This window comes from Meles meles, chromosome 16 (assembly GCF_922984935.1).
Source record: "Meles meles chromosome 16, mMelMel3.1 paternal haplotype, whole genome shotgun sequence".
NCBI classification, from domain to species: Eukaryota; Metazoa; Chordata; class Mammalia; order Carnivora; family Mustelidae; genus Meles; species Meles meles.
The window spans coordinates 27,110,472-27,138,156 of NC_060081.1; the positions used below are offsets into that span (position 1 = coordinate 27,110,472).

At 41.7% G+C, this 27,685-nt stretch overlaps 1 protein-coding gene across 5 annotated transcripts in view; it reads left to right on the top strand.

The window, feature by feature from the left end:
- The first annotated feature begins 854 nt into the window (after positions 1 to 854).
- Positions 855 to 27,685, top strand: part of VWA3B (von Willebrand factor A domain containing 3B) — a 225,073-nt gene continuing 198,242 nt past the window's right edge. For 3 of the 5 annotated variants that reach the window (XR_006815228.1, XM_045980137.1, XM_045980138.1), the window contains exons 1-6: positions 855 to 1,058; positions 5,319 to 5,595; positions 15,933 to 16,027; positions 18,289 to 18,539; positions 20,054 to 20,213; positions 26,760 to 26,929. Coding sequence is in view for 4 of the 5 variants with exons in the window: in XM_045980137.1 (XP_045836093.1) it covers positions 1,002 to 1,058; positions 5,319 to 5,595; positions 15,933 to 16,027; positions 18,289 to 18,539; positions 20,054 to 20,213; positions 26,760 to 26,929 (1,010 nt within the window). In the remaining variant the exon portion in view is untranslated. The remainder of the gene's footprint in view (positions 1,059 to 5,318; positions 5,596 to 15,932; positions 16,028 to 18,288; positions 18,540 to 20,053; positions 20,214 to 26,759; positions 26,930 to 27,685) is intronic. The other 2 variants (XM_045980139.1, XM_045980140.1) reach the window with 2 other exon arrangements.

Below are 27,685 nucleotides of genomic sequence, written 5' to 3' on the forward strand. Positions count from 1 at the left end.
CAATACTTGCCTGCGGGATCTTTTATTAAGGATTTAAAGGTGCTTTTTGTTAAGCACAAATTTATTTCCAAGTCACTGAAAAATCATAAAGCCTGTATTTTGAGCTCCTTGCTTACTGGATACCGTAAAAATAAGGGTTAAAAATAAAGCCAAATAGAGAAAATAATGCTATAGGAATACTTCTATCTAATAAATAAGGACATTTTCGGTAACTGCAGCCCCTCCCCACAAACTGCAGCTCAGCCTCACCTGTCAGCTTCGCTCACACTCAGACTCACTCCGCCGCTGAGCGATCCATAACTAACCACCCCGCCTCTTGAAGGTTCTTTCCCTAAAACGTAAATGAAGAACAGCTTTTCACAGCGTTCAGGTGAAAATTAAACAAGATTATGCAGACCTAAGTGCTCTGCACGCTGAAAAGTAGGTACAGAAGTTAATTGTAACGTTTCCTGTGATGCACTGGCCTCGCTCCCGCCCTGGGCGCCTTCCTCCACGATTTGCTCGCGCTCTCGTCCCTAACCCGGGCTCTTCTCCGTGTTTATCCGCTCGTTAACTTAATAAATATTCACCGCCGTTGTTAATTTTCCAGGCAACAGTAGGCGGAGGGGACAATGCCATCCGCCCTGTCCCCTAGCGTGAAGCTCTTGCTTTGGGTCCCAAAGTGCCTTGGGGATCCCGCACACCCACTTTGCCACCTCGCCCCTGAACTTGCTTTAGAGCCCCTCCCCTTCGGCCCGCGGGCCCCACTGGCCCCGCCTCCGCCGGGCGCGCGCCCTGTAGGCGGGGTCGGCTCAAGGAACCGCTCCGTGATTGGCCGCGTCTGAGCAACCAGGCGACGCCGCGGTCAACACGCCTCGCCTTTCGGGCTGGGGTCCCAGAGAAATCGAACGTCTGAAATTCTTCGCGCCAAGCGGCGACCCTTCGCCTGCTGAAGTCGCTGATTTATCAACCAGCGGGATGAGCACCTCACCGGCCCTTTGGGGTCACAGGGCCCCCAGAGGATGAGAGGGCGGCTGCTAAACAGGAACCTCCTTGTCTTTCATCCGACAGACTGCCTAGTAAGTGGGATGCGATCCCTTACACGACAGAACCTTCGAGGTTTCCAGGAAGCTGTGGAGGGAAAGCTTGGACTTAAGCAGTTTCCTACGTGGACGCCCTCCACAAAAGTTATTAAGCCACTTTCCCAGGTTCACTGAACTTCTCTGGTCCTGGGGTCAGGCTGAGACACAGGTACAGGACCCCTCCTGTTGCGAAACTCTTCCCACCCTACTCCCCTCCCCGCGAAGCGCAGCCGCTCTGGTGGAGAACCAGCTTTCTTGGTTTCCCACTTACCATAGGCCAACAGCAATAAGAAGGTGAAGTGCATATGGGTTTGGAGTTAATACAAGAACCAGGAGAGAGTTATTTTTAAGAAATAATGATAAAAATGAATAGTCCAAAACAGGGATCTGCGTGGATTACAGCTTTCTGCAACCTTCTGGTCTGGAATATTCTTTGGCTGTTTTCTATTCTTCTGCATTTACGTGGTTTTCCACAATCACGTCACTAAGACAAGCCCCATTTTCTTTTCTTTTTATATGGGCAGGCAACTTCCTTAGTTTTGGTTTCCAGTTGGTAGAGTTCTCTTATCTTCTAGGGAGTTCTTGGTTTCCCTCTCAGAAATGGTCTTTCTAGAGCAGCCTCGTTATTCTTAGATTTTCTTTTCTTGACCCCATTTTCTTAACTGTGGGCCAGTCCATTTCAGTCTCCTTTACTGTGCCCACATTATTTGAGCAGATGATCATAGGCTAGCCTTGCTCCTCAGGGCAGGAGAATGGAGAGAGGAGTCGATTAAGGGTTTCTAGGGGAGAGTTGCTCTAGAATACCCATGGGGCTTCGTCCCAGCTTCCTTTCTCCCTGGAACAACTATAATTCAAAACTCACGTAAATCACAAGATATACCCACCTAATCTGGACTTCATTTCAGCAAGGACTAACAAGGATATAGGCAGTTTTGGGTGTTGATAATAAAACAGAAGTATACCCAGTGTTTAAGCTGAATTAATGGACTTGAATATGTGCGCTGTGCCTCAGTCTCTGACCGTATAGGACCTACTCTGTGTTTTGTTTTTTTTAAATTTCTTTTCAGCGTAATAGTATTCATTGTTTTTGCACCACACCCAGTGCTCCATGCAATACGTGCCCTCCTTAATACCCACCACCTGGCTCCCCCAACCTCCCACCCCCCGCCCCTTCAAAACCCTCGGGTTGTTTTTCAGAGTCCATAGTCTCTCATGGTCCACCTCCCCTCCCAATTTCCCTCAACTCCCTTCTCCTCTCCTACTCTGTTAAACCGTGAGAACTTCCTCCAGGTGCTCCCCTCAGGACGACCTTGGGGCATCTCTTGGCTGCCCCCTATGAGCAGACTTTAGCAACACAGGATGACTGTGCTTGACCCCTCTGGTTCCTTTAGTTGGGGCCTTTGACTTGTGCCCATTTAACCTTTCTATTTTTTCCCCAAGCTCTCCCTGCCTGCTCCCGCCTTCAGCTGAGCCTTTCACTCTCCCGCCTCCTCCCTGTTTATACTTATTCATTCTCTTTTGGAAATCCTTTCATATTTCCCCAAACTTAAGCTCTTTGCATAGCTTTTAAAACTTAGAGCAGGGTTCAGCTGGATTTATTGTTTCTTGCACCAGAGGAAGAGATTCCTCTCTTCCCCACCCCAATTTGTAATAACCCCAGATGAAGAAGTCCCAAAAAACCACAGTAGTAATAATAATAACATAGTAATATGTGGAAAAGAGTGTGTCTGTATTAAAGAGACAGCTGTTTCCTGGAAATAGACTTGTTTGAACTAAAAAATTGTTGCCTTGTTTGAAAAATCAGTATTCTCAGTAATTCTGAGTGATCAGTTTAATTCAGCTCAACACCCTTACAAAGTGCCTGCTGTTTTTAAGTTACTGTGCTGTGCTGAGGATCTTCATACAGTTTGTCCCTATAGTCACTGAACCTTCTTTTAGTCTAGAGAGGATGACTCTGAAGTGCCAGAAGTCATATTGGTGAAATGTCACAGCAAAAGTGGGAGCTTTGCTGGGAAGATGTTGCAGCAGGTTGGTGAGGGGGTCTGGAGAGGCTTAGTGGAGGAGGTAGAGCTTGCAGTGCATCGAAGGTTAAGTTTTCCCATAGGAGAACCACCTGAGACCAGCTTGGAGCTTGGAAAGGGGGTGTGGGCAGTGTGTGGAGGGGTTGCTTTCTCAGGTCATTTGGGTTCATTGCTCTGACAGTATCTCTTATCCGGTCTGAGTAGAACGATCCCTTCTATTGGGAGATGCTCTTTCTTTCCTTCCCTGTCTCCTTGGATTATTTCCATTGTTCGGTTGCTTTCATTTCCGATAATATGGGTCTTCTCAGGCTAACAAATCCTAAGAGTCAAGATCTGAATCAGAATGACTCATACACGTTCTCAAATTCAGTAGAGCCTGCCAGACCTTTTCAAAAATATTTATTAAAAAAAATTTTTTTTAAGCCATGTGAGTTCAGGAGGCACTGGGGCATGCCCCTTAGCTGGAGGATTCAGTTGCCTTCTGTTTGGGATCAAGAACATGTCCCTTTGGCCTTAAAATGTATGACTCTCCTGAAACCTTTTAGTTTCCAAAATCCAGTTTAGTTGCCTTATAAAGACATTTTACATAGCTGTGCTGCCATTTTAACCTATGACATGTAGCTCCCTCTAGTAAGAAGAACATAAGGGATGGGTGAGTATGTGTCAGGGAGAAGAAAGATGAACTGGAAATGATGACATAATCAAAAATCTTTATTCTGAGCTTCCTTTTCTTGTTTCTATGGGAACCGTTAGCCAAATTTAAAAGTCCTTCAGCTGGTCGTCTTTGTTGGCCAGATCTCAAAAAAAAGTTGAAGTCTGTTCTTGTTTTCATGTTCTGTGAGTCTAACGTAGGAGGAGAAGCCCAAACTTAATAGCTCGTATGACTGGGAACTTAGGGGTAAAAAGGTACTTGAGGTAAAATTGGTACAATTACTAAAGGTTAATGACTTTTAAATCATGTATTTGGACATAGCTCTTTCAAGTCTATCAAGTGCTTATCCATGCATAACTCATTCAGTGCTCATAATAATACTTCTAATATCGTTTCATGAAAACTCCCTAGCTTATGTCCAGCTGATTTCTCTATTTGACTGATTTTCGTATTGTAACAGAGACTTGCAGGGAATGTGGTTGGAGTTTTAGAAATGGGAAAAGGGAGTATTTCTGTTGTTGAAAAGTTTTACAGTCCAGGAAACAAACATAAGTGTTTCACACTCGGGGTACAGAGGTAAGCAGACCTTTCCTTCTCTCCCTGCCTGAAGTTGTGGTGAGTGGGTTAAGATTGCATTAGAGTCTGGGCCACTCCTTCCCTCTTGTGTACATGAGCTATATTTAGGCAGGTCTAGATAAGTTTAATATGTAGCGTATTGCCTTGAGTCCAGTTGGTCCCAGAACAGCTGGTTACATGACTCAGAATGTTTAAGTCCAACTTTAAAATAAAACATTTGGAAAGTGAATCCAGGTATTCTAGCTGGGGCGAGCCACAATCCAGCTAGCTGTTGCTAGCTCCCCGTTAGACATTCCATCTTTAGAACCAGTGTATTTCCTATCAGGGTTTTACCCTCTGTATCCTCTTTGGACATAAAAAGTCAGGTGCAATTATAATTGGAATACTGATTTGTAATGAAAGTTCAGGAGAGAATGTTTATTTTGTAAAATGGAAGAGCTTTGCATTTTTCTGATTATAAAAGTAAATCCTCTTTCAGAAATGTCTAAATAATGTAAACATTTAAACAACATAGAAAAGGCAAAAACCACATATATTCCCACCACACAGATAAAACTACTATAAACTGGGGCACCTGGGTGGCTCAGTGGGTTAAGCCGCTGCCTTCGGCTCAGGTCATGATCTCAGGGTCCTGGGATCGAGTCCCACATCGGGCTCTCTGCTCAGTGGAGAGCCTGCTTCCCTTCCTCTCTCTCTGCCTGCCTCTCTGTGGTTTCTCTCTGTCAAATAAATAAAATCTTAAAAAAAAAAAAAAAAGAGCCTAGTTTAAAAAAAAAAAAAAAAAACTACTATAAACTGTTGGCAGTTACCTTTCTAGAATGTTTCTCTCTGTGTATATATGGGGATGTATGGATAGATATTGAACTTTGCAGATATATTTTAGCATTATATGTGGGTATCTTCTTTGTCGGCAAATAAGTATCTATTAAACATTTTTAACTGGTAGATTGAATTCCACTTAATGATTGTGCTGTAATTAATATTAAACCCATCCTTTGTTGATGTCAGATTGTTTCCAAGTCTTCAGCAAGTCTGATTTTGACAATTGCTCTTATGGGAGGTCTCTGTGACTTAGATCCTAATTCAGAGATGGAGCTCTCAGCCTCATCTTCCGCCATCTCTGAGCAGCAGCTGCAGGGGCAAAAGAGACAAAGCAACACCAAAACAGACTTGGCCGGGCAGAGTCTCATCTCATCTGAGGAATGGCTTCAACTGCATGGGCTTAAGAGCAACAAATTGACCTTGAAACAGATTCTATCACAGATTGGATTCCCACATTGTGAAGGTAAAGTACTCATAAAGCAACGCTGGTTGGGAAACCCAACCAGCTTGCCATCCTTTAGCCTTTGAGGGGGCTGCATCAGTTTTGAAGTTCCCCCCCAAACCACAGGCCTCTGATCTTGTTTTGATCTCACATCCTTATCCATAAAAAATGTGCATGGACCCCCAATGTGTGTATGTTACATAGGTGTATGATTGTCAGTCCACTTACTAAACATTGCTTATTTTCATTGCCTAAATATTGCTTCATTTCATTCTTAGTTCTTTTTAAAGATGAAATAAAAAAGAAATAGAAGTTGTATGTATTTCAGCAGATATCTTCTTTATCTCTTGGGATGTGCAGACCCCTTTAGGAGGTTGTTGATTAAGACAATAGCTATGTGTGGTTTCAGGGAGAGAGTGCTATTTTACCTTTGTGGGCTGTCTTATGTGACAGGCTAGTTTTTCTGAACACGTTTCTTAGAAACCTGAACTCCCAGTAGCGCCACCGTCCAACAGGGAGTATGGAAATGGGTAAGGGAGTGTTTTGTTTTTGTTTATATTTATTTTCTGATGACATACTGAGTTGAGTTGCTCCTGAAATATAGGGCCTGGGGACCAGGGATACAGAATGTCTTAGGGAGTGTGAGCTAGCCCAGAGTACCCTGTCCAACATGGCAGTAACACCCCACTTGAGGAGCACTCCTTCAATCAGGGCAGTTGCCATTACTTGGATTTTACAAATTCTGGATAAGCCAATTAATTAATGAATTAAACACGTATTTATTGAGTGGCAGATAATACTGTGTTTCTGAGATTTTCATCAGTTCTCCTGGCAGCTCTGTTCCAGACTGGTGATAAGGAAGTCCCAGGGGATGTGATTTTTATGGACTGATCTCGAGGCCCATTCTAATGCAAGGCCTTGCTTTTCAGAGCTCAAGCTGTGCGTTCCCATTTATCCTTCCAGAAGGGGTGATACAGCCCTCCATCTTCTAAATGCAGGGTCTGTGGGATTCCTTTATAAGGAAACAAAGCAGGTTTTTTCTTAAAGATTTTGTTTATCTGTTTGACAGAAATTACAAGTAGACAGAGAGGCAGGCAGAGAGAGAGAGAGAGGGAAGCTGACTCCCTGCTGAGCAGAGAGCCCATGCGGGGCTTGATCCCAGGACCCTGAGATCATGACCTGAGCTGAAGGCAGAGGCTTTAACCCACTGAGCCACCCAAGTGCCCTGGAAACAAAGCGGTTTAATCTTGTATTTCAAGTAACTATAATTCAGTCATTATTATTAACAAAAATAGCAGTTCTTTATATTTTGTCAAGGATTTTTCAATCTAAGGTCATGGAAGATACTGCTCAGTGATTTTATTTTCTTTTAATGCCTTTGCTAGGCTTTGGCATCAGGATTATGCTGGCCTCATAAAATGATTTGAAAGTATCCCCTCCTCCTGTATGTTCTTCTTCTTTTTTAATGTAGTGTTCACTGGTTCGTCATTTATGTATTACACCCAGTGCTCATGACAACAGTGCCCTCCTTAATACGCATCACCAGCTTACCCCATCTCCCTACACTTCTCCCCTCTAAAACCCTCCGTTTCCCAGAATCCATAGTCTCTCATGGTTTGTCTCCCCCTCTGATTTCCCCTCCTTCAGTTTTTCCTTCCTTCCCCTAATGTCCTCTGTGCTATTCCTTATGTTCCACATATGAGTGAAACCATATGATAATGATCTTTTCTCTGCTTGACTTACTTTACTTAGCATAATCCCCTCCAGTTCCATCCATGTCAATGCAAATGGTAGATATTCATGCTTTCTGATGCCTGAGTAGTATTCCATTGTTTATCTGGACCACATCTTCTGTTGAAAGGCATCTTGGCTCCTTCCACAGTTTGGCTATTGTGGGCATTGCTGCTATGAACACTGGGGTGCATGTACCCCTTCTTTTCACTACATCTGTATCTTTGGGCTAAATATCCAGTAGTGCAATTGCTGGGTCATAAAGTTGCTCTATTTTTAACTCCTGGATGTTCTGATGGTGCTTTTATATGGGTGGTACTATTTCTTCTTTAAACGTTTGATGGAATACACCAGTGAAACTTATCTGAGCCTGGAGTTTGTAGGAAAAGTTTGATGAGAAACTCTGTTCTGTAATCAGCATAGAGATCTTCTGTTTCATCATGCCAATTTTGAAAAGTTGTGTTTTTCAAGGAATTTGTCATTTTATCATTGTTTTCTTTTTTTTTTTAAGATTTTATTTATTTATTTGACAGAGATCACAAGTAGGCAGAGAGGCAGGCAGAGAGAGAGAGAGAGGAGGAAGGAGGCTCCCCACTGAGCAGAGAGCCCGCTGCGGGACTCGATCCCAGGACCCTGGGATCATGACATGAGCCGAAGGCAGAGGCTTTAAACCACTGAGCCACCCAGGTGCCCCTCAGTGTTTTCTAACATATTGACAAAAGATGTTTCATAATATTCCCTTAACATTTTTTTAATGCCTGTAGAATCTAAAGGTGTTCCTTCTTTCATTTCAGATATAATTTGTGTTTTTTTCCTCATGTCTTTCTTGATAAGTCTTGTTGAGGGTATATCATAACTCTTCAAAGAATCAGATTTTGTGTTTGTTGGTTTTTTGTTTTCCCTGTTCTTTGTTTTCTATTTCATTGATATCTGCTTTGAACTTTATTATTTTCTTCAACTTACTTTGAGTTTAATTTGCATTTCTTTTTCTAGCTTAAGGTGGAAACTTAGATAATTGATTTTTAAGCCTTTCTTCTCTTCTCATGTAGACATCTAAAATTCCTCTAAGCATTAGTTTAGCTGAATCCAAATCTTGATACGTTCATTGTTATTGAATTCAGAATATTTTTTTTCTCTTGTGACTTTTTCCCTCGATTCATTTTTGAAATGTTTAATTTGTAAATATTTTAGGATTTTAAAAGAATCCTTGTACCTAATTTACTACTATTTATGTCAGAAAACATAACCTGTAACACTTTCATCTTTTGAAATGTGCTGAGATTTGTGTTATGTCCCAGCATGTGTCTTAGTGTACATTTTCATGCACACTTGAAAAGAATGTGTAATCTGCAGTTGTTAGATAGTATTTATAAGTGTTCATAGTCAAGATGGTTGGTTTTATTCTATTATAGATGTGCAGTGTCTTTAGAGATTTTTTTGCCTAGTGGCTTTGTCCATTTCTCCCTTTAGTTCTGTCAGTTTTATCCATGGAGTTTGAAACTTTAAATACATACCCATTTGGGATTGTCATATCTTTCTGATGAATTAACAGATTTTAATAATTTTTCAGTGTGCATCTCTATCTCATATGGTAGTTATTTGACATTTACTTTGATATTGATACAACTCCTTCAGCTTTCTTTTGCTATAGTTGCATGTAGTATATATTTTTTCAGTCTTTTACTTTCAAACTATCTGTAGTATCTCTTTAAGAAGTGCCTCTTTAATCCATTCTCATAATCTGTCTTTTAATTGTAGTTTTTGGTTCTGTACATTTAATGTAATAATTGATGGGGTTAGATTTAGGTATGCTATTTTACTATTTGTCTTTTTCTTTCTTCTGTTTCTCATTTCCTGCCTTCTTTTGGGCAAATTGAGTGTTTTTAAATATTTCATTTCATCCCATTTAAATTTCAGTAGGCTTTAAAGGTATGCCTTTTTGCATTATGTTTTCAGTGGTTGCTCTCATGATTAAATCCTTGTCACAGTCTGCTAAAAGTTAACTTTGTGCTACATCATGTAAGACGTAAGAAACTTGCAGCAGTATAACTCCACTTAGCCCTACTCCTGACCCTGGTATTATTGTTTTAATATATTTTATTTTTATATACATCATAAATCTCAAAGCCAATGTTATAACATTATAATTATAATTACTGCTTTAAAAAGTCATTTGTCTTATAAAGAAACTGAGTGGGGAAAAAATAGCATTTTACAATCCACATATTTACTATTGATGATATTCTTCCTTCTTGTAAGACTTGCAGTTCCATCTGCTGTTTGTTTCTAAAGAATTTCTTTTAAGCGTTTCTTGTAGTGCAAGTCCTGTGAATGATGGATTTTCTTAGTTTTTGTTTATCTGATTTTACTTTGTTTTTATTTCACCCCTTTTTTTTTTTGGATGATTGGTTGATACTTCTTTCTTTAGCTTTTTTTGGGGGGCGGGGAGAGAGAGCATGCGCTTGTGCATGTAGATGCGCATATGCTTGCAGTGCAGGGGTGGGGGGGTGGGGGGGGGGTGGGGCGGTGGGGGGGGTGGTTGATACTTTTTATCCTGAAACAATGATCGCTTTACAGGAAGTTACAAAGATAATATAGACAGATCCCAAGTACCCTTCAGTGAGTTTCTCCTAATGGTTACATCTTATAAAGTTATAGTATAATATCAAATTAAGGAATTTGACATTGACTCACTGTATGTGAATAATTCTGTGTAATTTTGCCACTTGTGTAGATTTGTGTAATCATCACCACAGTCAAGATATACAACTCTTTATCATCACAAAGATCTCCCTTGTGCTACCCCATTATAGTTGTACAGACACCCTACCCACCAATATCCTTGACTCCTAGCAATCACAAGTCTGTTTTCTATCTCTAATTTTCTTATGTAGAGAATGTTTTATATAAATGGAATCATGTAGTATGTGACCTTTTGAGATTGGCATTTTTCATTTGGCATTATTTCTTTGAGGTTCATCCAAGTTGTTGCATGTAGCAATGGTTTCTTTCTTTATATTGCTGTAGTATTCCAGAATATGGATGTACCACTGTTTGTTTAGCCAGTTACCATTAAAGACATCTGGGTAGTTTTCCAGTTTGGGGCCATTACAAATAAGTCTCCTATGAGCAGTTTACAGGTTTTTGTGTTACCATAAGTTTTCATTTCTCTGGGATAACTGCCCAGGAATGTAATTGCTACATGGTAAGTGTGTGTTTATTTTTTGTTTTGTTAAACTTTATTTTGGCTTGTTAAGAAACTGCTAAACTTTTCCAGGGTAGCTCTATTATTCATTTTAGTAATAATAGGAGAGAAACAGTTTCTCCACATCATCACCAGCATTTAATATTGTCACCATTTATTAGTTTTAGCTGTTTTAATAGTTGTGTAGTGATACTTTGTTGTGGTTTTGTGTTTCCCCAATGTTTAGTTTTGTTGAACATCTTTTCATGTGCTTATTTGCTCTATATTATCTTTGGCAAAATGAATATTTCTTCATGTCTTCTGATCATTTTCTATATTTTTTCAGTGTTGAGTTTTGAGAGCTCGTTATTTATTCTAGATATGAGTCCTTTGTCACACATGTGGCTTGCAGATATATTTTCCTAGTCTGTAGCTTATCTTTTCATCCTCTGAAGAGAGTTTCTCAGAGCAAAAGTTTTAAATTTTGGTGACTTTATTGATTTGTCAATTTTTTTCTTAATACAGATCTTACTAATTCTCAAAGACTTTCTTCTATATTTTTACTGAAAGTTTTACAGTTTTACATCTTGTATTTAGCTCATGATCAGTTTGAGTTACTTTCTGTATAAGTTTCATTTTTGGACTGTGGATATCCAGTTGCTCCAGCACCTTTATTTTAAATCAAAATCAAAAGGTTTTTGTACAGTGAAAGAAACCATCACCAAAAAGACATTCACTTAATGGGAGAAGGTATTTGCAAATAATATATCTGATAAGGGCCTATTATCTGAAGTATATAAAGAGCTTATGCAACTCAACACCAAAAAAACCCCAAAATCCTGGTTTAAAAATGGGAAGGGCCTCGAATAGACATTTTTCCAAAGAAGACATCCAGATGGCTAACAGACCCATGAAAAGTTGCTTAACATCACTTATCATCAGGGAAATGCAAATCAAAACTGAATGAGATACCACCTCATACCTGTCAGGAAGGCTAAAAATAAAAAATACAAGAAATAACAAGTATTGGTGAAGATGTACAGAAAAAGGAATCCTTGTACACTGGTGGTAGGAATGTAAACTGGTGCAGCCACCAGTGGAAAACAGTGTAGAGGCTCCTCAAAAAATTAAAATAGAAATACCATATGATCCAGTAATTCCACTATGGGGTATTTACTCAAAGAAAAGGAAAACACCCAATTTGAAAAGATTTTCATGCCTATATTTATTACAGCAATATTTATAATAGCCAAGATATAGAAGCAACCTAAGTGTCCCAAGTTAGACGAATGGATAAAGAAGATGTGGTATATACATACAATGGACTATTATGGCTCTGTAAAAAGGATGAGATGTTATCATTTGCAACAATAAGGATAGACCCAGAGGGTATTATGATAAGTAAGATAAATCAGACTGAGAAGGATAAATACTATGTGATTTTATTCATGTGGAATCTAAAAAACAAAACAAAAAGCAGAGTCAGACCTATGCTGGGGACCTATGTTGGTTGCCAGAGTTGGGGTGGAGTGGAGGACATAGGATTCCAGTTATGGAATGAATAAGTCAGAGGAATAAAGAGCATAGCAAAGGGAATATAGCCAATGATACTGAAATAGTGTTGTATAGTGACATGTTGTATAGTGACATAGCTACACTTACAGGGAGCATATATTGTTTTGAGAAGTTGAGTCACTATGTTGTGTACCTGAAACAAATGCAACATTGTATGTCAGCTGTATGAAAATTAAAAAATGAAATAATAAAATCAAAGACTATCCTTGTTTTGAGTTGCTTTTGCATCTTTGTTAAAAATTAGGTGGTTGTACTTGTATGGGGCTATTTCTGGGTTCTCTATTTTGTTTTATTTCTCTGTGTGTCTGTCTCTACCAATACCATATAGTCTAGAGTACTGTAACTGTGTAATGTCTTGAAATGGACAGACTGATTCCTCTACTTTAAATTTTTTCAAAATTGTTTTAGGTGTGGGGCGCCTGAGTGGCTCAGTGTGTTAGACCTCTGCCTTCGGCTCAGGTCATGATCTCAGGGTTCTGGGATCAAGTCCCGCATCAGGGTCTCTGCTCCACAGGGAGCCTGCTTCCTCCTCTCTCTCATTCAGCCTGCCTCTCTGCCTACTTGTGATCTCTCTCTGTCAAATAAATAAATAAAAAAAATATATATTTTAAAAAATTGTTTTAGATATAGTTTCTTTGCCTTTTCATATAAATTTTAGAATAACCATGTTTGTGTCTACAAAAATATTGCTGGGATTTTGATTGAAATTGCATTAAGTCAATTTAAGTAGAATTGACATATTTACTATGTAGAGCCTTCCATCCATAAATATAGAATACTTTCCATCTATTTGCATCTCTGATTTATTTTATCAGCTGTTGTAATTTTCAATATACAAGTCTTGCACATGTTTTGTATTTTGTTTTTCTAAGCAATTGCTTAATGCTTTTGTGTTTTTAATTTCGGTTTCCACATGTTCATTGCTAGTATATAGAAATATGGCTAATTTTTTTAGGTTAAATCTTCTATCCTCTGACCTTATTGAGCTCATTTACTAGTTCTAAGAATTTTTTTGTTGTTCTTGATTTCTTGGGATTCCTAGTAGACCGTCATGTCTTCTCCAGATAGGGAAAGTTTTCATTCTTCCTTTGTGATCTGTATGCCTTGTATTTCCTTGTCTTACCATGTGCTGGCTAGAACTTTGAGTACTGTGTTGAACAGGTATAGTGAGAGTGGACATCTTTACTCCATATCAGATCTTTGGGGAAAGTTTCAATCTCTTACCACTAAGTATAATATTAGCTGTAAGTTTTTTTATAGAATTAAAAAAAATCAAATTGAGGAAGGTCTCTTATATTCCTAATGTGCTGAGTATTTTTAGCATGAATTGGTATTGAATTTTTCTGTGTCAATTGAAAGGATCGTGTGATTTTTTTTTTTTTTCTTCCCTAGGCTTTTAATTTGGTTGATTATATCGATTGGTTTTTGGATATTGAGCCAATATAGCTAATCATTTTTGCATATGTAATCATGAAGGATATTAGTTTTCTCTTTTTTTTATACTGCCTTAGTCTGGTTTTGGTATCAGGGTAATATTGGATTCATAGAACGAGTTGGGAAATGTTCCCTTGTCTTCTGTTTTCTGGAAAATGCTATGTAGAATTTTAATTATTTCTTATATGTTTAGTAGAGTTCTCCAGAGAACTTCTCTATGCCTGGGGATTTCTGTTTGAGAAGTTTTTAATTATAAATTCATTTCCTTATTAGGTATGCTCTATTTCATATTAAGAAAGTTGTGGTAGTTTGTGTTTTTTTGTGGAATTCATTCATTTCATCTAAGTTGTCTACTATATGTGTGTGGAGTTCGTTATAGTATTCCATTATTCTTTTGGTATCTGAGAGGTCTTTTTTTTTTTTTTTTCTGTTTCATTCCTGATACCAGGAACTCATGCCTTCTCTCCTTTTCTTTTGTCAATTTTATTAATCTTATTAACATGCCAGCTTTTTATTTAATTGATTTTCTTTATTGCTTTTCTGTGTTCAATTTTCCTGATTTCTGCTTTGGTATTTATCATATATTTCCTTCTGCTTACTTTGGATTTGTTTTGCTGTTTTTTTACTTTCTTCAGATGGGAACTTAGATTATTGATTTGAGACTTTTCATTTCTTCTTATATAAGCATTTAGTGCTATAAATTTCCCTCTTGGCAGTGCTTAAGCTGTGTTCTTCACATTTTTTATAGACTGTATTATCTTTTTCATTCAGTTTAAAGTATTTTTTAAAATTTCTGTGGTACTTCCTCTTTGACCCATGGATTTTTCAGAAGCATGTTATTTAGTTTCCAAGAATTTAGACACTTTCTTGTTATCTTTTTGTTACTGATTCCTAGTTTGTTTCCGTTGTGGAGAGAACATACTCTGTTTGGTTTAGTTCTTTTAAATTTTTTAATTTTTTTTAAATAGCCATGGATATGATTGGTCTTGGTATATTTTCTGTGCTTGTAAAAGAATGTGTATTCTTCTGTTGTTTATATTTTTCTATAAATGTGAATTAAATCTTGTTTGTTGATGGTGTTGTTGAGTATCCTTGCTGAATTTTTGTCTAGCTGTTCTGTCAGCTGTTGAGAGAGCAGTATTGAAATCTCCAAGTATAATTGTGAGCTTGTCTTTTTTCCTTTCAGTCCCATCAGTTTTTGCTTAAGATATTTGCAATCTTTTGTTTGGTGATACACTTATAGGATTGCTATGTCTTCCTGGTGAGTTGACACTTGAATTTATGTAACGTTCTGCTCTGTCCCTAGTAATATTCTTTGCTCTTTAGTTTACTTTTCTGGTATTAATATAGTCAATATGCTTTCATTTTATTTAATACTTAAATGACATCTTTTTTCATTGTTATGCTTTTAGCTTATATATGTCTTATGTTTGAGGTAGGTTTCTTGAAGATACCCTATTGCTGGGTCATTATTTATTTATTTATTTATTTATTTTTAAAGATTTTATTTATTTATTTGAGAGAGAGAGAGAGCATGGGAGGGAGGAGGGTGAGAGGGAGAAGCAGACTCCCTGCTGGGCAGGGAGCCTGATGTGGGACTCAATCCTGGGACTCTAGGATCATGATCTGAGCCAAAGGCATTCGCCCAACCACCTGAGCCACCCAGGTGCAGTGGATCATTATTTTAAATCCTCTTTGCCAATCACTAGTTTTTTCTCTCTTTCTAAATTTATTTATTGAGTTTTTATTTTAATTGCAGTATAGTTAATGTACAGTGTTGCATTAGTTTTAGGTGTATAATACAGTGATTTGACAATTCCATACATCACCTGGTGTTCATCATGACAAGTTCACTCCTTAATCCCATCACTTATTTCACCCATTCCCCTACCCACCTACCCTCTGATAATCACCAGTTTGTTCTCTATGGTTAAGAGTCGGCCCCCCCCCCACCTTTTTTTGCTCCTTTGTTTTTTAAATTCTTCATATGAGTGAAATCATATGGCATTCAGCCATAAAAAAGAATGAAATCTTGCCATTTGCAATGATGGAACTAGAGAGTATAATGTTAAGTGAAATAAGTCAGAGAAAGCCAATCACTATCTTTTTATTCTTGTACTCAGGCCATTTACATTTAATGTGATTATTAATTTGTTAAGGCTTAGACTGTGTATTGCCTTCTTGACCTTTGTGTTAATCATTGTGGACCTTGTTTTTTCCTCCCCATGCATTCATGCATTAAAGGATTATGCATGTCATAAATAGTTAGCTTATATCATAGCACCTAGGAACACTTCATTATTTAGGATAGAATACCAAGTATCATGGATTTTTGCTGTCACTGGGGATATAATTCAAATGGTATCAGAGAAGAAAATTTTGAAGAAATGTTGATGATGCATCATTTTGACTACTTTTCTTTATAAAAATGCAGATTATGTGACTTCTCTGGGGAGACCTGTGGCTTCCCGATATGCTGATGGCCTGTTTCCACAGTTCTACAGACCTGAAGATGGCAGAGTATACAATGTAAGTCACAGTTCTCTTGATGGACAGGCCCTATGACATGCTTCTAAGTCTGGGAGTGGCCTATGTGGAGAGGCACACGCTGCTTCCTATCGATGCAGTGGAGCAAGGCCTTAGCAGGGCTGGAGGCTTTCTTCTCAGCGTGCAGAGTGCTGAAAGTTACAGCTTAGGACCTGGGAAGGGAAGCACTTGACCTGTTAGATGAGTGCATGAAGCTGTTGACCAGAAAGTAAAAACCTTTGCATATCAGTACTTTGTTTTGCCTTGAAAATAAAGAAGAAAGAGTAGTATGACTGAGGTTAGCAGACAGGCAAGGGCAGCTGCTGACCTGACAAATGTGCTGGGAATAGAGGGCCACTTTTGCAGGTAGTTGTGGACAGAGCAAAAGGCACTTATTCCTGGAGTCCTGCATTCCAGTGATGCAGCCTGTGACTTATGTACCCCTGTAACGTGTCCGGCCTTGTGCACACCCTGGCCCACCACAGGGAGCTCACAGAGACGCTTGTCCCATCATGTCACTTTATGGATATTTCTTCAAGTCAGTGCACGTCTGTGTACCTCCTGGTCTGTTATTTCTTCTTCTTTTTTTTTTTTTTTAAGATTTTATATATTTATTTGACAGAGAGAGAGAGAGAGACAGACAGACAGACAGCAAGAGAGGGAACACAAGCAGGGGGAGTGGGAGAGGGAGAAGCAGGCTTCCCACTGAGCTGGGAGCCGATACGGGTCTCAATTCCAGGACCCTGGGATCATGACCTGAGCCGAAGGCAGACATTTAATGACTGAACCACCCAGGTGCCTCTGTTATTTCTTAATGTTTAAAAAGTTCAGGGGTATCTGGTTGGGTCAGTTGGTAGAGCATGTGACTTGTGATCTCAGGATTCTAAGTTCAAGCCCTACGTTGGGTGTAGAAATGACTTAAAAATTCAAATCTTAAAAAAAAAAAGTTTGAATTACTTTTTGAACTTAGCCTGGTTCTAAGCAATAATAGCCATAGAATCTTGAGTTTTGTGTGCTGTATATATTTTTTACCTGAACTACATGGAAATCAGTACAGAACTATTGAAAACACGCATCTTTGCCATCTGACCACCTCCACAGCCCCTGTGACATGGTCCCACGCTTGTTTCTGTACTGTTGTAGAAAGTTTCATAAGTGCTGTGGATACCGGCAAGAGATTTAGGAATTTTGCCTTTAGCAGCCATGACAAGCAACAGGAGGTGGTGCCGGAGCTTGAGGAATAAGCTGAAGAGAGGCAGGGGATAGAGAAGGAAAGCAGTTTAAGGTGGAGGGAAAGGCCTGAACCAGGGCATGAAAATGTGTAGTTACGTGGTGTGTTCAGAAAACACATTTTCCTTAACAGTTTAGGTATCTAGGGGGGTGTTCTGAGGGTTGTTAGAGTAAGAAATGAGTAGCAGATCTTCCAAACTTCGATTCTTCACAGAAGAGGGCACATTTTTTTTCTTATTCCTTTTCTATATCTCCTGCCTCCCTACTCCCTGCACAGTTGTGCTTGATCTGTGTGACTGATGGTTTATCTGCGTATATGAGAAACTGCCTGCAAGCCTCTGTCACCTTTCAGTGACAGCCTCTAGAGGTATTGGTGGCAGCTGTTGAGTGCTGAAGTGATCCAGGTCCAGGGGAACTTGGCCTGAGAGACAAGAGGATACGGGGCACAGGTTGGGAGCGGGAGGGTGAGTCACGGGGGTGGCATCCCTTAGAGGAAGCCAGGCAGATGTGTTGGCATGTCTAGAAACATTTTCAGAAATATTTTTGGCATGTCGTCCTTAGGAAAACTTTAGTGAGACTTTATTTTTTCCCCCATCTGCCTTTGCTGATCTCTCTTTTCTTCTGCCTAATTCCTTGAAAGTTCTTTTCTTCGACCTAATTCCTTAAAATGTCCCTGGACATTTGCTGGTGAAGATAATTCTATAATTATAAAGATAAAATGTTATTTAGAAACACCTTTTTTTTCCCTTAAGATTACTATATTTTGAATAGATCACATCATCATCATTTCTTCTGTGGGGAATCATCCAAAGGTTTTTTTAGTTGAAAGATTGGAACACTTCCTCCTGGATTATGTGGGGTTTAGAGGATCATCTACAACATTGTTATTAATGCTCAGTTCTTGATGGCAGAGGCCATGAGTCAGTGGGCCCTGTCGTTCCTGGCTGCATGATAGTTCAGATGATGTATGTTGGTGTGTTTTTATTCTGTTTCTTTTTTATTTTATTTTTTTTCCTGCTTTGATTTTCATTAAGTTGACAGCTAAATCAGAACTGATCTGTCAGTTTGTGGAACATTTAACACAAGCTGTGGAGAGTTACAAGCAGCGGATGGACTGGCTCACCAGCAGAAGCCGGCAGATTTTTGGCGTCATCTTGGAGCAGTGCATCACCATAGTGCTGGATTTGGGCGGAATGCTGGAGGAGGAGCTTAATCTGTGCCAAGATGCTTTAACAATGGTCCTCCAGGAGCAGGTGGCTCACATAGCCAAGTTTAATATCATTCGGTGAGTTCCCACTGGAAGGGGATATGTCAGTGAAACTTCGTAAGGAGTTTTCATATACTTGGAGCTAAATAACATATCTTTGGGGAGGGAGGAGGTATTATCTTGTCATTTCCTAGAATGTATAATTCTAGCAGAAGATCCACAGTGAAAACTTGTATCTGCTTTGCTTAGTTTTCAAATTGGAAGAGATTTAGAAACATACTTTTCTTCAGTGCATGGCAAGATCAAAATATGAGAATAGGAATTACACTGAATGTATACTTAAGACCACAGAAATCTCTTTGGTCTTTTTAGATTTTAGCCTGAATAATGAATTCAGCCTTGTCACAGACATCTCTGTTTTTCTTGTGACTCCCCTATAAGTTGACCCCCTTAATAGAACAGCAGGTGGCCGGCTTTATAGAACTTCCTGTATTTCAGAGTCTTCACAGTCAATTACTATGGATTCTTGGATTCAAGAGAATTTAGGTTCTAAGGCCAACTTTTCACATGGAACAGTGGCCGTACCTCCCTGACAGGAAAAGTCTGGATGAAGGGGACTTCTGCCTAGTTGAGTTTTTCTTTTGAAGAAAATATTTTCAGCTAAACAGATGACATCTTTGGGGATGTTGCCTAATTGTGTTCTAGCCCAGATTTCTATTTCTGTTGCAGATCTATTACTGAAGGAATCAAGTCTTAAGTCTGCAATGCTTTAGCTTTCCTGGAAATCTATGCTGTAGCCAGATTTCTACCTGGAGGGGCCACAGAGAGGTGACACAGGTGTGAGGCAGCCTCTGTCTCAGGGTGGTTTATGAGGGACAGCTCGGGCTGGTTCATTAGTCTATGATCCATATAATTCTTATAATTATGTATGCATATGTGATTTATATAATTTGTTCAACTACAAACACAGAGATAAATTGATTTAAATGACTCTTCTTTCTTGGGGGGATTCCATCACTGCTTTCTAAGTCTCAACTACATGGTTTGATCAAACATTCCCAGGGTTTAAAAACTAAAGTTTTGCTGAACTCAATATTATTTTTGATCCGGAAGGGGTAACTGATGGGAATTTGGAATGATGAAAACAGTGTCTTAAAAGAATTAGAAATAAAATTTTAGAGTAATAAAATTGCTGCTGATTTACAAATCTTGATGCTGTGAATCCTTATAAATTTACTCTTAATGGAAGATAGATAAGATAGATAAATGGAAGATAAATCTGCCTCTTTATGAAAATCATTCCCTCAGTAGTTTTATTGGTGGCCGTTAATGTTTACACTTTTGAGATTGTTTAATTCTCCTGTATGCATTGTCATTCCCAGTCAGTACAGCTCATGGAAGGTAAGGGTGCTTTGGAAACCATTCTTAAATAGCTCACCAGATGTATTGGTAACTTCCAGAGGGTCAGGAACTGTGTTTTCTTTCCTTCAGCTCTGGTGATGGTAAGTGGCTTGCTGCTTGCACCTCTGAGACTGAGGGCTGACAGCTAGGTTGTCCACTGCCCCTGTGACACCCCGTGTGATTCCTTTCAGGGTTTCCCAGCCGCCTGTGAAATGGCAGGAAAATGCTGTTCCTGTGACAGAGGAGTCCATAGCTGCTGCCGTCAGTTGGGTTGAGAAAATGCCTTTTGAGCTGGCCGTGAGCCAGGCTAGCTGCCTCGACGCTCTGCTGGAAGCTGGGAACGACCAAACGGTAAGTGTGCACCCTGGGATCCCGGTCACATTGGTGGCTTCCAGTTTCTTTCTCCACACCCCTGTACCCCCATACTGCCTTTCAGCTGACCTGGGTGTCTTTCAGCAGCATCCCACAGAGACCACATCACTGGCATTGAAGAACCCCGAAAGTCTCAGTCCTCCTCACCTCTGAATTTGGAACCAATTGGGAAATAGGCGATAGGCCCCAGGTGGAGATTAAAATGGCAGCTTTGGTGATGGCAGAGCTGGAGCAACGAAAATGAGACCCCCTAACCCTGCCCCCTGAGCCTGGCGGGGTTCCCTCTGGGTGATTAGGGCATGGGGTCGACCCCCATTTAGGCAGGCCTGCAGAGCCACTGAGCTCACAGCCACTGAGCAGTGAGAAAGGACAGGGATTTCAACACAGCTGTATTTTCATTCTGCCCTTGTTCTCCTGACAGCTAAATCAGTCCATCTCTTATGGGGGAAAGAGGTTGGGAGACTGTGGAATCCTGAGGAAATAGGGATTTCCCACATCTGTGTTCTGAATCTTTCCCTCCTCTTCACAAATGGATCTGTTATGTGCTTTCCAAGGTGAAGTATATCCATATAGAGGCATCGTCTGTTTTGAATATTAATGCATTCACATGTGCCTTTTTGATAGGCCCTTTTGGACATAAAGCTTTACCTGGAAGAATTGCCGAAATCGTGGTGGTTTATGTCCTTTTAGCCACAAGGGTGTGTGTTTTTGTGAGTGATTCTAAGGATATGACTTGAAGGGAGCCGCAGGCTTGTGGGGAAGGGCTCTGGGTAGGTGGGGTCCTTTGGCCAGCCTTGGCTTCCCAGGTAGAGATAAATCTGCTTTCCTTTGGGATACAGATACTTAACTACTATTTATGGATTGATATGAATGAATACTTAATTGCTTCTTCCGCTCTGGACTCCTGTGATTCTGTAGTTTTCGAGCTTTGCTCTGCTACGTTAAGTCCTTTCTTGGGCAAGCAGGCCATGTGCTGGCACCTTGAAAGGGTAGCTCTTACTGGTCACCAGACTGTTTATTGATACTGAGGAGGATGGTTTAAAATTGGAAATGCATTGTTTATCCTTTTGAAGCTAGAGGAACAAATGGTTCCCATTAAAGAACAAAATAGAAGCTACTTTGTTCTTTGGCCTTTCAAGTTTGTTTTAACATCTGTAAAATTTCAATTGTCTGGACACTATAATAAGCATTCAAGAAATGGAACATTACACAGGCTCTTCGGTGAGCGTGTGTGTGCACGTGCGCATGCCTGCATGTACGTACGTACACACACACACACACACACACACACACACACGTGTTGCTTTGGTTTGTACTTCTCCTTTCTTGGATTCATCCCCAGCCCACAAGTCCTATAGAAGAGGAAGAACCCAGAAAGAGAGTAATAGGCACTGATTATCAAATGCCACTGAAAAAATCCTGAGAAGAGACTCTGGAATTTGGCAAATATAAAACATACTCAGACCACTGTATCCTTCCTCCTAGAACTTTGATCTGCTAACTGCTCTAACTGCAACTGCCTCCTATATAAAAGTGCCATGCCCCATGTTTTGTGAAGTGCAGGGGGTGGGCAGAGGAATGGGTTCCCTAATGGGCTGCCCCTCTGCTCTGTGCCTCATGCCTACCCCACTGAGTTTCAGATTGATTCATGTAGCTGGTTTTTTCTATAACCAGAAAAGATACAAGGCTTAAGAAACTTTTGAACGGTAAATTTAAGTATCCAGACTTTTGCCACTGATGATAACCTGCTTTGGATTAGCATCTCCCATGAGTGAGTCCTGAGAAGAACAAAGAGAGTGGCTGTTGTTTTGTGTTCAAAGATTAACATGGAAGTTGGGCTTTTGTGTCTGAGTCACATGAAGAGTGAGGGCTGACTGATGGCCTTTGGTGAGGGTAAAGGAGGATCCTCAAAGGCTCCTGGCCTCTTTCAGAACTGGGCTTTGTTCCCGTAGTCGGACCATGCAGGGATGACTGAGGGTGAGCCTTCAAACCTAGAGGAGCCAGGAGAGGTGGGGTTTACCTGAATCCCAGCTCTGATGGCAGCACGTGGGAGCACTGTTGATGGCTGAGGTATTCTGTTGGCTCCTGTGCAAAAGGGTCTGCTCGTGGGAAGGGCAGCATGTGGGGTACTGAGGCAATTTCTGATGTTTTAAAGGGGCTGGCCTTGTCCTCAGAGCCCAGAGTATGCTGTCTAGCCCAGGCTTTCTGCTCTGCACTATTCTCTGTCCCAGGGTACATTTTTGGGATGTTGGTAGCTTCCCTGGCCTTAATGAGGAGGGGTGCTGTGCAGGAGGCCCTGGAAAGGCCTGCTGCTCCAGGATGAAAGGGATTGCTTGGAAAGAGAAGGCTGGTCATCCAAAGCCCTGATTCCTAGCTGCCTAAGAAGGCTAACTGAGGGGGCTTGCCTTCTGCTTTCAGCAGAAGGCTACCTGCCCAAAGGGTACCTGTGTAGTTCCTTGTGGTGGCTCAGCCTCTCTTCTATCCAGCTGATAGGGATACATTTGTTTACTTTAAAAAAGTATCTTCTTCACTGGAGGAGTAAATGGGTGAATTAGAGCCAGACCCCTATGATTCCATAAGGAACCTTCACTACTGGACAGTAAACTGAAGGGCTGACCATACCAGTCACAAGCATGGCTGTGGTTCAGCCAGGCATCAGATCTTTTCACCTTTGTGTCCCTAGAAATGGCAGTGCCTGGCAAGGGCTCAGTAAATGTTTGTTGAAGATTGAAGGAATGGGAAAGAAGTACTATTGATATTCTTGAAATTGGGGCTAGATGTGGGTCCAAGAAATTCCCATTCCCCTTGCTATGGTACAGATTTGGGTTTTCTGAATTGAAAGGCGGTAGTCTGCATGGAACCAGGCAGGTGAATTTGCTGAGCCTTGTATGATTCCCAAGGGGATAGTGGTTGGAGACAGGGACCCCGAAATCTGGCAGGCCAGAAAGTTGTTGATGGTCGAGGGTGTTAGGAGGAATTGGAGAACTGAGCTGGATTAACATCAAAAGGGCAGTTACCACCATGGGGCGGGGAGATCAGAAAATCAAAATGGGCCGAATAAGGAAAGGGCTACCACAGGTACGGGAAAGATCTAGAAGTCACATCCAAGGTCTGGAGTTGGTCAAAACTGTTGAAACAGTCAAAGTTGTATGAAGAACAAGACAGAATTTTGCCAGGCTTCTCACTGTCATTCTGGGTCACTTTCATTTGACTTTGATTCTTGCAGAGTGGAGGTTTTGATAGCCCGAGACTTCTGACAGGCCACAACAGAGGACAGTCAGGGCAGAAGCAGCTGCTCCCAGTCTGGTTCTTCTTTTCCCCCAAACCTGTGTCTGAGAAGATATCATGGCCCCTTTGGCTGGGCTGAGTGCAGGCTGCCTGGGGTAGCTGCAGAGCAAATGGCCCAGATAGAACAAGGCATTTCAAGTGAAAACAAACGCTCTACCCCCTTTTATGTAAAGTGTCAAGAGTTCTTGAGTCCCAGTACAGTAGCTGAATGAGCCCCAAATATTTTCTAGATCTTGTGTTAACAAATTCAGTACAAATTAGCATTTAGGGAAAAATGCTGATCAGTGAGAAAGCTGCTCCTGGTCCAGCTGCTGCTGCTGATTGATCCTCAAGACTGGCCCTTGCCCCGAGTTGCTCAGAGGTACTGGGTCAGGGGAGAGGATTCCTTTGAGGACAGTTCCCCTGAGCCCATACCACTTCACCCAGGTTTTAGTCAGTGATGTTGATATGATGTTGATACCAGGGACTAGGAGCCTTGGATAGTGTGAGAGCCAAGAAAGTGAAAGGAGTGCCCGTCTCTGGCCACCTTCCTATCCCATGATCTTGCTCGTACAGTTTTGGGATTCACATCCATTTCTTTCCTTTCCTTTTTTTTTTTTTTTTCTTTTTTAAGATTTTATTTATTTGAGAGAGAGAGAGTGAGAGAGTGTGTGAGAGAGCACAAGCCAAGGGGAAAGCAGAGGGAGCAGTAGACTCCCCATAGGGACTCTCCCAGCAGGGAGCCCCATGTGGGACTTGATCCCAGGACTCTGGGATCATGACCTGAGCCGAAGGCAGATGCTTAATGGATTGAGCCACCCTGGCACCACTCACGTCGGTTTCTAAGAGGTGACCAGCCTGGCCATGATGAGCCGGCAGAATGAAGTGGTTGAAAGCAAAGGCTCACGGGGTCAGGCAGCTGGATTTCCTAGCTGAAAGACCAGGTCACTTCACCTGTCCAGTCCTCCATTTCTTCATCTGTAAACTGGGTGTGATAACAAGAATTCCTTTTCCACAGGACTCCTGTGAGTGTTGAAAAAAATAATTCATGTTGGTTTATCATCCCAAAGAGCAGATGACCCCAAAGCCATGTCATTTTAAAAGGCATTTTGCCACTTGGTGGAGGATAGGGCTAGGTGGCATATTTGCCTTCCTCTCCTGTTTTGTTAGTGTCATTCTGTGAGTGGAAAGGAGAGGCAGGGAGACAGTGTGCCAGAGGAGACTGGGGATGGGATAGGTGGTCTCACTGTAGAGCACGTCCCAGGAAGTCTGTAGCACAGATAACTGAAAACATAGGCGATTAAGCAGCTGAGAAATGAACTTAATGAATAGTGAATAACCCTGGAGCCTGAGCAAAGGAAAGGAAATCCTGACTCTGCTGGCTACAGCAATTTTTAGCTTGATGCAGTCTCAAGGGAAAAACATCTCTGCGCAAGGATCTCAGACTCTTGGGTCATTGCCAGTGCAGAGAAGCTGAGTTGGCATGACGTGCAACAGAGGGGCACGGTGTCAGAAGCCGCAGACAGACCACCTGGAGATGTTTGTCCTCACCTTCCTGTTGAACTAACAGATTTTACAAAATACTCCCTGTGCCTATTCTCCTCTCTTGGGCCACATGTGACTTTAGATCCTTATGTGAGATTGAACCCATCCCCATGCTAAGTTTGGGCCCAACCCAGCTGGAACACTAATAACAGTGCAGGAAAGGGGAGCCCGTTGAACCCCTCTCTCACAAAGTATTGTGGGGGAAAGGGGAGAAGGGAAAGAGAATGCATTTGCTGAGAGAATATTAGTTCCCTAACAAGGGATACAGAGATCACCATTTCTTCCTTCTTTCAGTATTTTTTCTGCTTCTTGGCAACTGGCTGCAAGAGATATACAACATTGCTCTGTCTTTACTTCCCATTAGGTCCTTTTTAAAATCAGGGATCAGGTTTGAAAGGCCTGAGAGATAGAGTCATGGGAGTGGGGTGGGCACAGTCAGCCCCAGCTACTGCAGACAGGGAGGCCCAGCCAGCCAGGGAGCTGACCATAAGTCCCCTTCTCTCTGCATCAGGTGGTTTAAGTCCCAGGTTTGAGGTCGAACCAAGGTACCTGTGTACCTTCATTAGCAGGGTTTGTGATTAGAGCAGAGAAAGGCTCATGAGTCCATGACATCTATTTATCCCTTCAAACCCAATGCGTTTTGTGGGGATTCTTCCCCAGTTTTCTGTGGAAACAGTCAAGGTGTTTTAAGGGGTGGATGTAGATGGCATGTATTCCTGGCTCTCTCTGGGTTTTTAACTTTCTGAGAACTATGCATGCAAAAGCGCAAGTCGTCTTGTTTAACCTCAGTCATGAGGTGCACTACATTACCTCCCTTTTTATAAGTGAGGAAACTGAACTTCTATCCCCAAGTTCACAGAACTCGTTAGTGGCAGGGAAGTCAAGCACTGTGGAAGGCAGATCCTCCGGAAGAGGAGGGCAGCGTGGTTGAGGTTGGGGTGGGACTCTGGTCGGGGGGCCCCCTCGGGTGGATTTTAACGTGTCTCTAAATTATGGGATTGTCTCCTACCTGGGTGAGGTGTGCATCTCCCAAATCCCTCGTTGAATGTTGGGGGATGTGTGTGGTGGGGCTCCTGACATGGGTTTGTTCATTCTCCTGTCCCCCTCATGGCCTGGTGTGGTGGCGAGACTCAAGGCCCAGCGTGTAGACTTGGTCCCCGACCTGCTGCATGAAGTCAGGACAGCCTTATCTTCCCCCACGTGTGCTTCCCCGTGACATGAGAGCAGAGCGTGAGCCAAGTGGAAATAAGCCCTCCTTCCCCCTGTTCTGCCTCAGACTGAGGAGAGATGAATTTGTATTGTAGAATTCTGGCACCACTGTGGGAAATGGTTTGTAAGCTTCCTGCCCACAGTGACTGTGCCCACACTTCCTTTGTGTTGAAAACAGCCACTCCTGACCTGTCTCATGTATCCATGGGCTTAGTGGAAGCTCTTTCCCACACTGGCCTATCCTGTCCTTCCCATGTAAGACCTGAGACTGTGACCACTGCCAACAGACCTTCTTGACACCAGGCCTTGAATATTTTACTTCCTGACTTTGGCCCCCAAATATCGTCACCAAACGTGGACCTGTGCTGCTACTCCTGCTGCTCCCACCGCCCCCCCCCGGCCCCCAGGAGCAAAGGCAGTTTTGTAGAAAGTATACTGCCAGTGAGTCTGGTACGAGTCTAGGGCACTTCAGGGAGATAAACTGTTGCTACTCTTGTCTTGCAGATTGAATCCATTTACTACTTTGTGGTGGGAGATGTTCCTGAACAAACCAAGGGGCTCCTTCTTCAAGGGGCTTTGGAGATCCTATGTCCTGTCTGCCCAGTGTCCTTCAATGCCAGAGGAGAAGGCACTATTGCTTTCTTAAAGGATCTGAGTGCCAAGACCCACAGCAGGTAGGCAGAAAATTCGCTCTTGAGTGACAGTGGGCGAACTGCCTGCTTGCGCACGATCAGCAGTGATATTCCTAACCAGTCTGTTTCTGTGCTCTCCTCCGTCCAGTGGTCTTTAGTCTCCAGGCCTTTTTTTCTCTACCCGGTATTAATCTTGCCTTGTTATTTTCTGTAATTCTGGTGGTTTGACATCAGGGGTCCTTGCTGACCCTGGAGAGACTGCTCCCTCCAAGGGTAGCTAATTTCTAGAGAGTTTAGATGGCTCACCCAGGAGTGCACCATTCCTACGCAAGCTAATTGATCCAGAGCACCTTGGTGCCAGCAGTCACTCATGCTCAGGACCTCTTTTCCCCTGCACTGTTCATGCCAGGGCTGGGTACTGAACATCTTGGCGCAGCTCCTACAATCCAGAACCCACTGAAGTTAATCAGCTGCCCATCCTAAACCTCACCCATTCCATCCTGCAGGATCTACAATAAAGACTCTTGCCCATGTTTTCCCCTTATTCCCTCATGTCTCCTGACCGGCCCTGGTGCTGCCCTGTGTGGCATGGCGTAGTGTGCTGTGGTGTGTTCCCCTGCCTCTTGAGAGCTATATTAGTAGTCAGTTTGGGTCACCGTAACAGATAACACAGACTGGATGGCTTAAACAACAGAAATTTATTTCTCACACTTCTGGAGGCTGGGAAGTCCAAGATCAAGGTGCTGGCCGATTCAGTTTCTGGCGAGAGCTCTTCCAGGCTGCCTTCTAACTTTATCC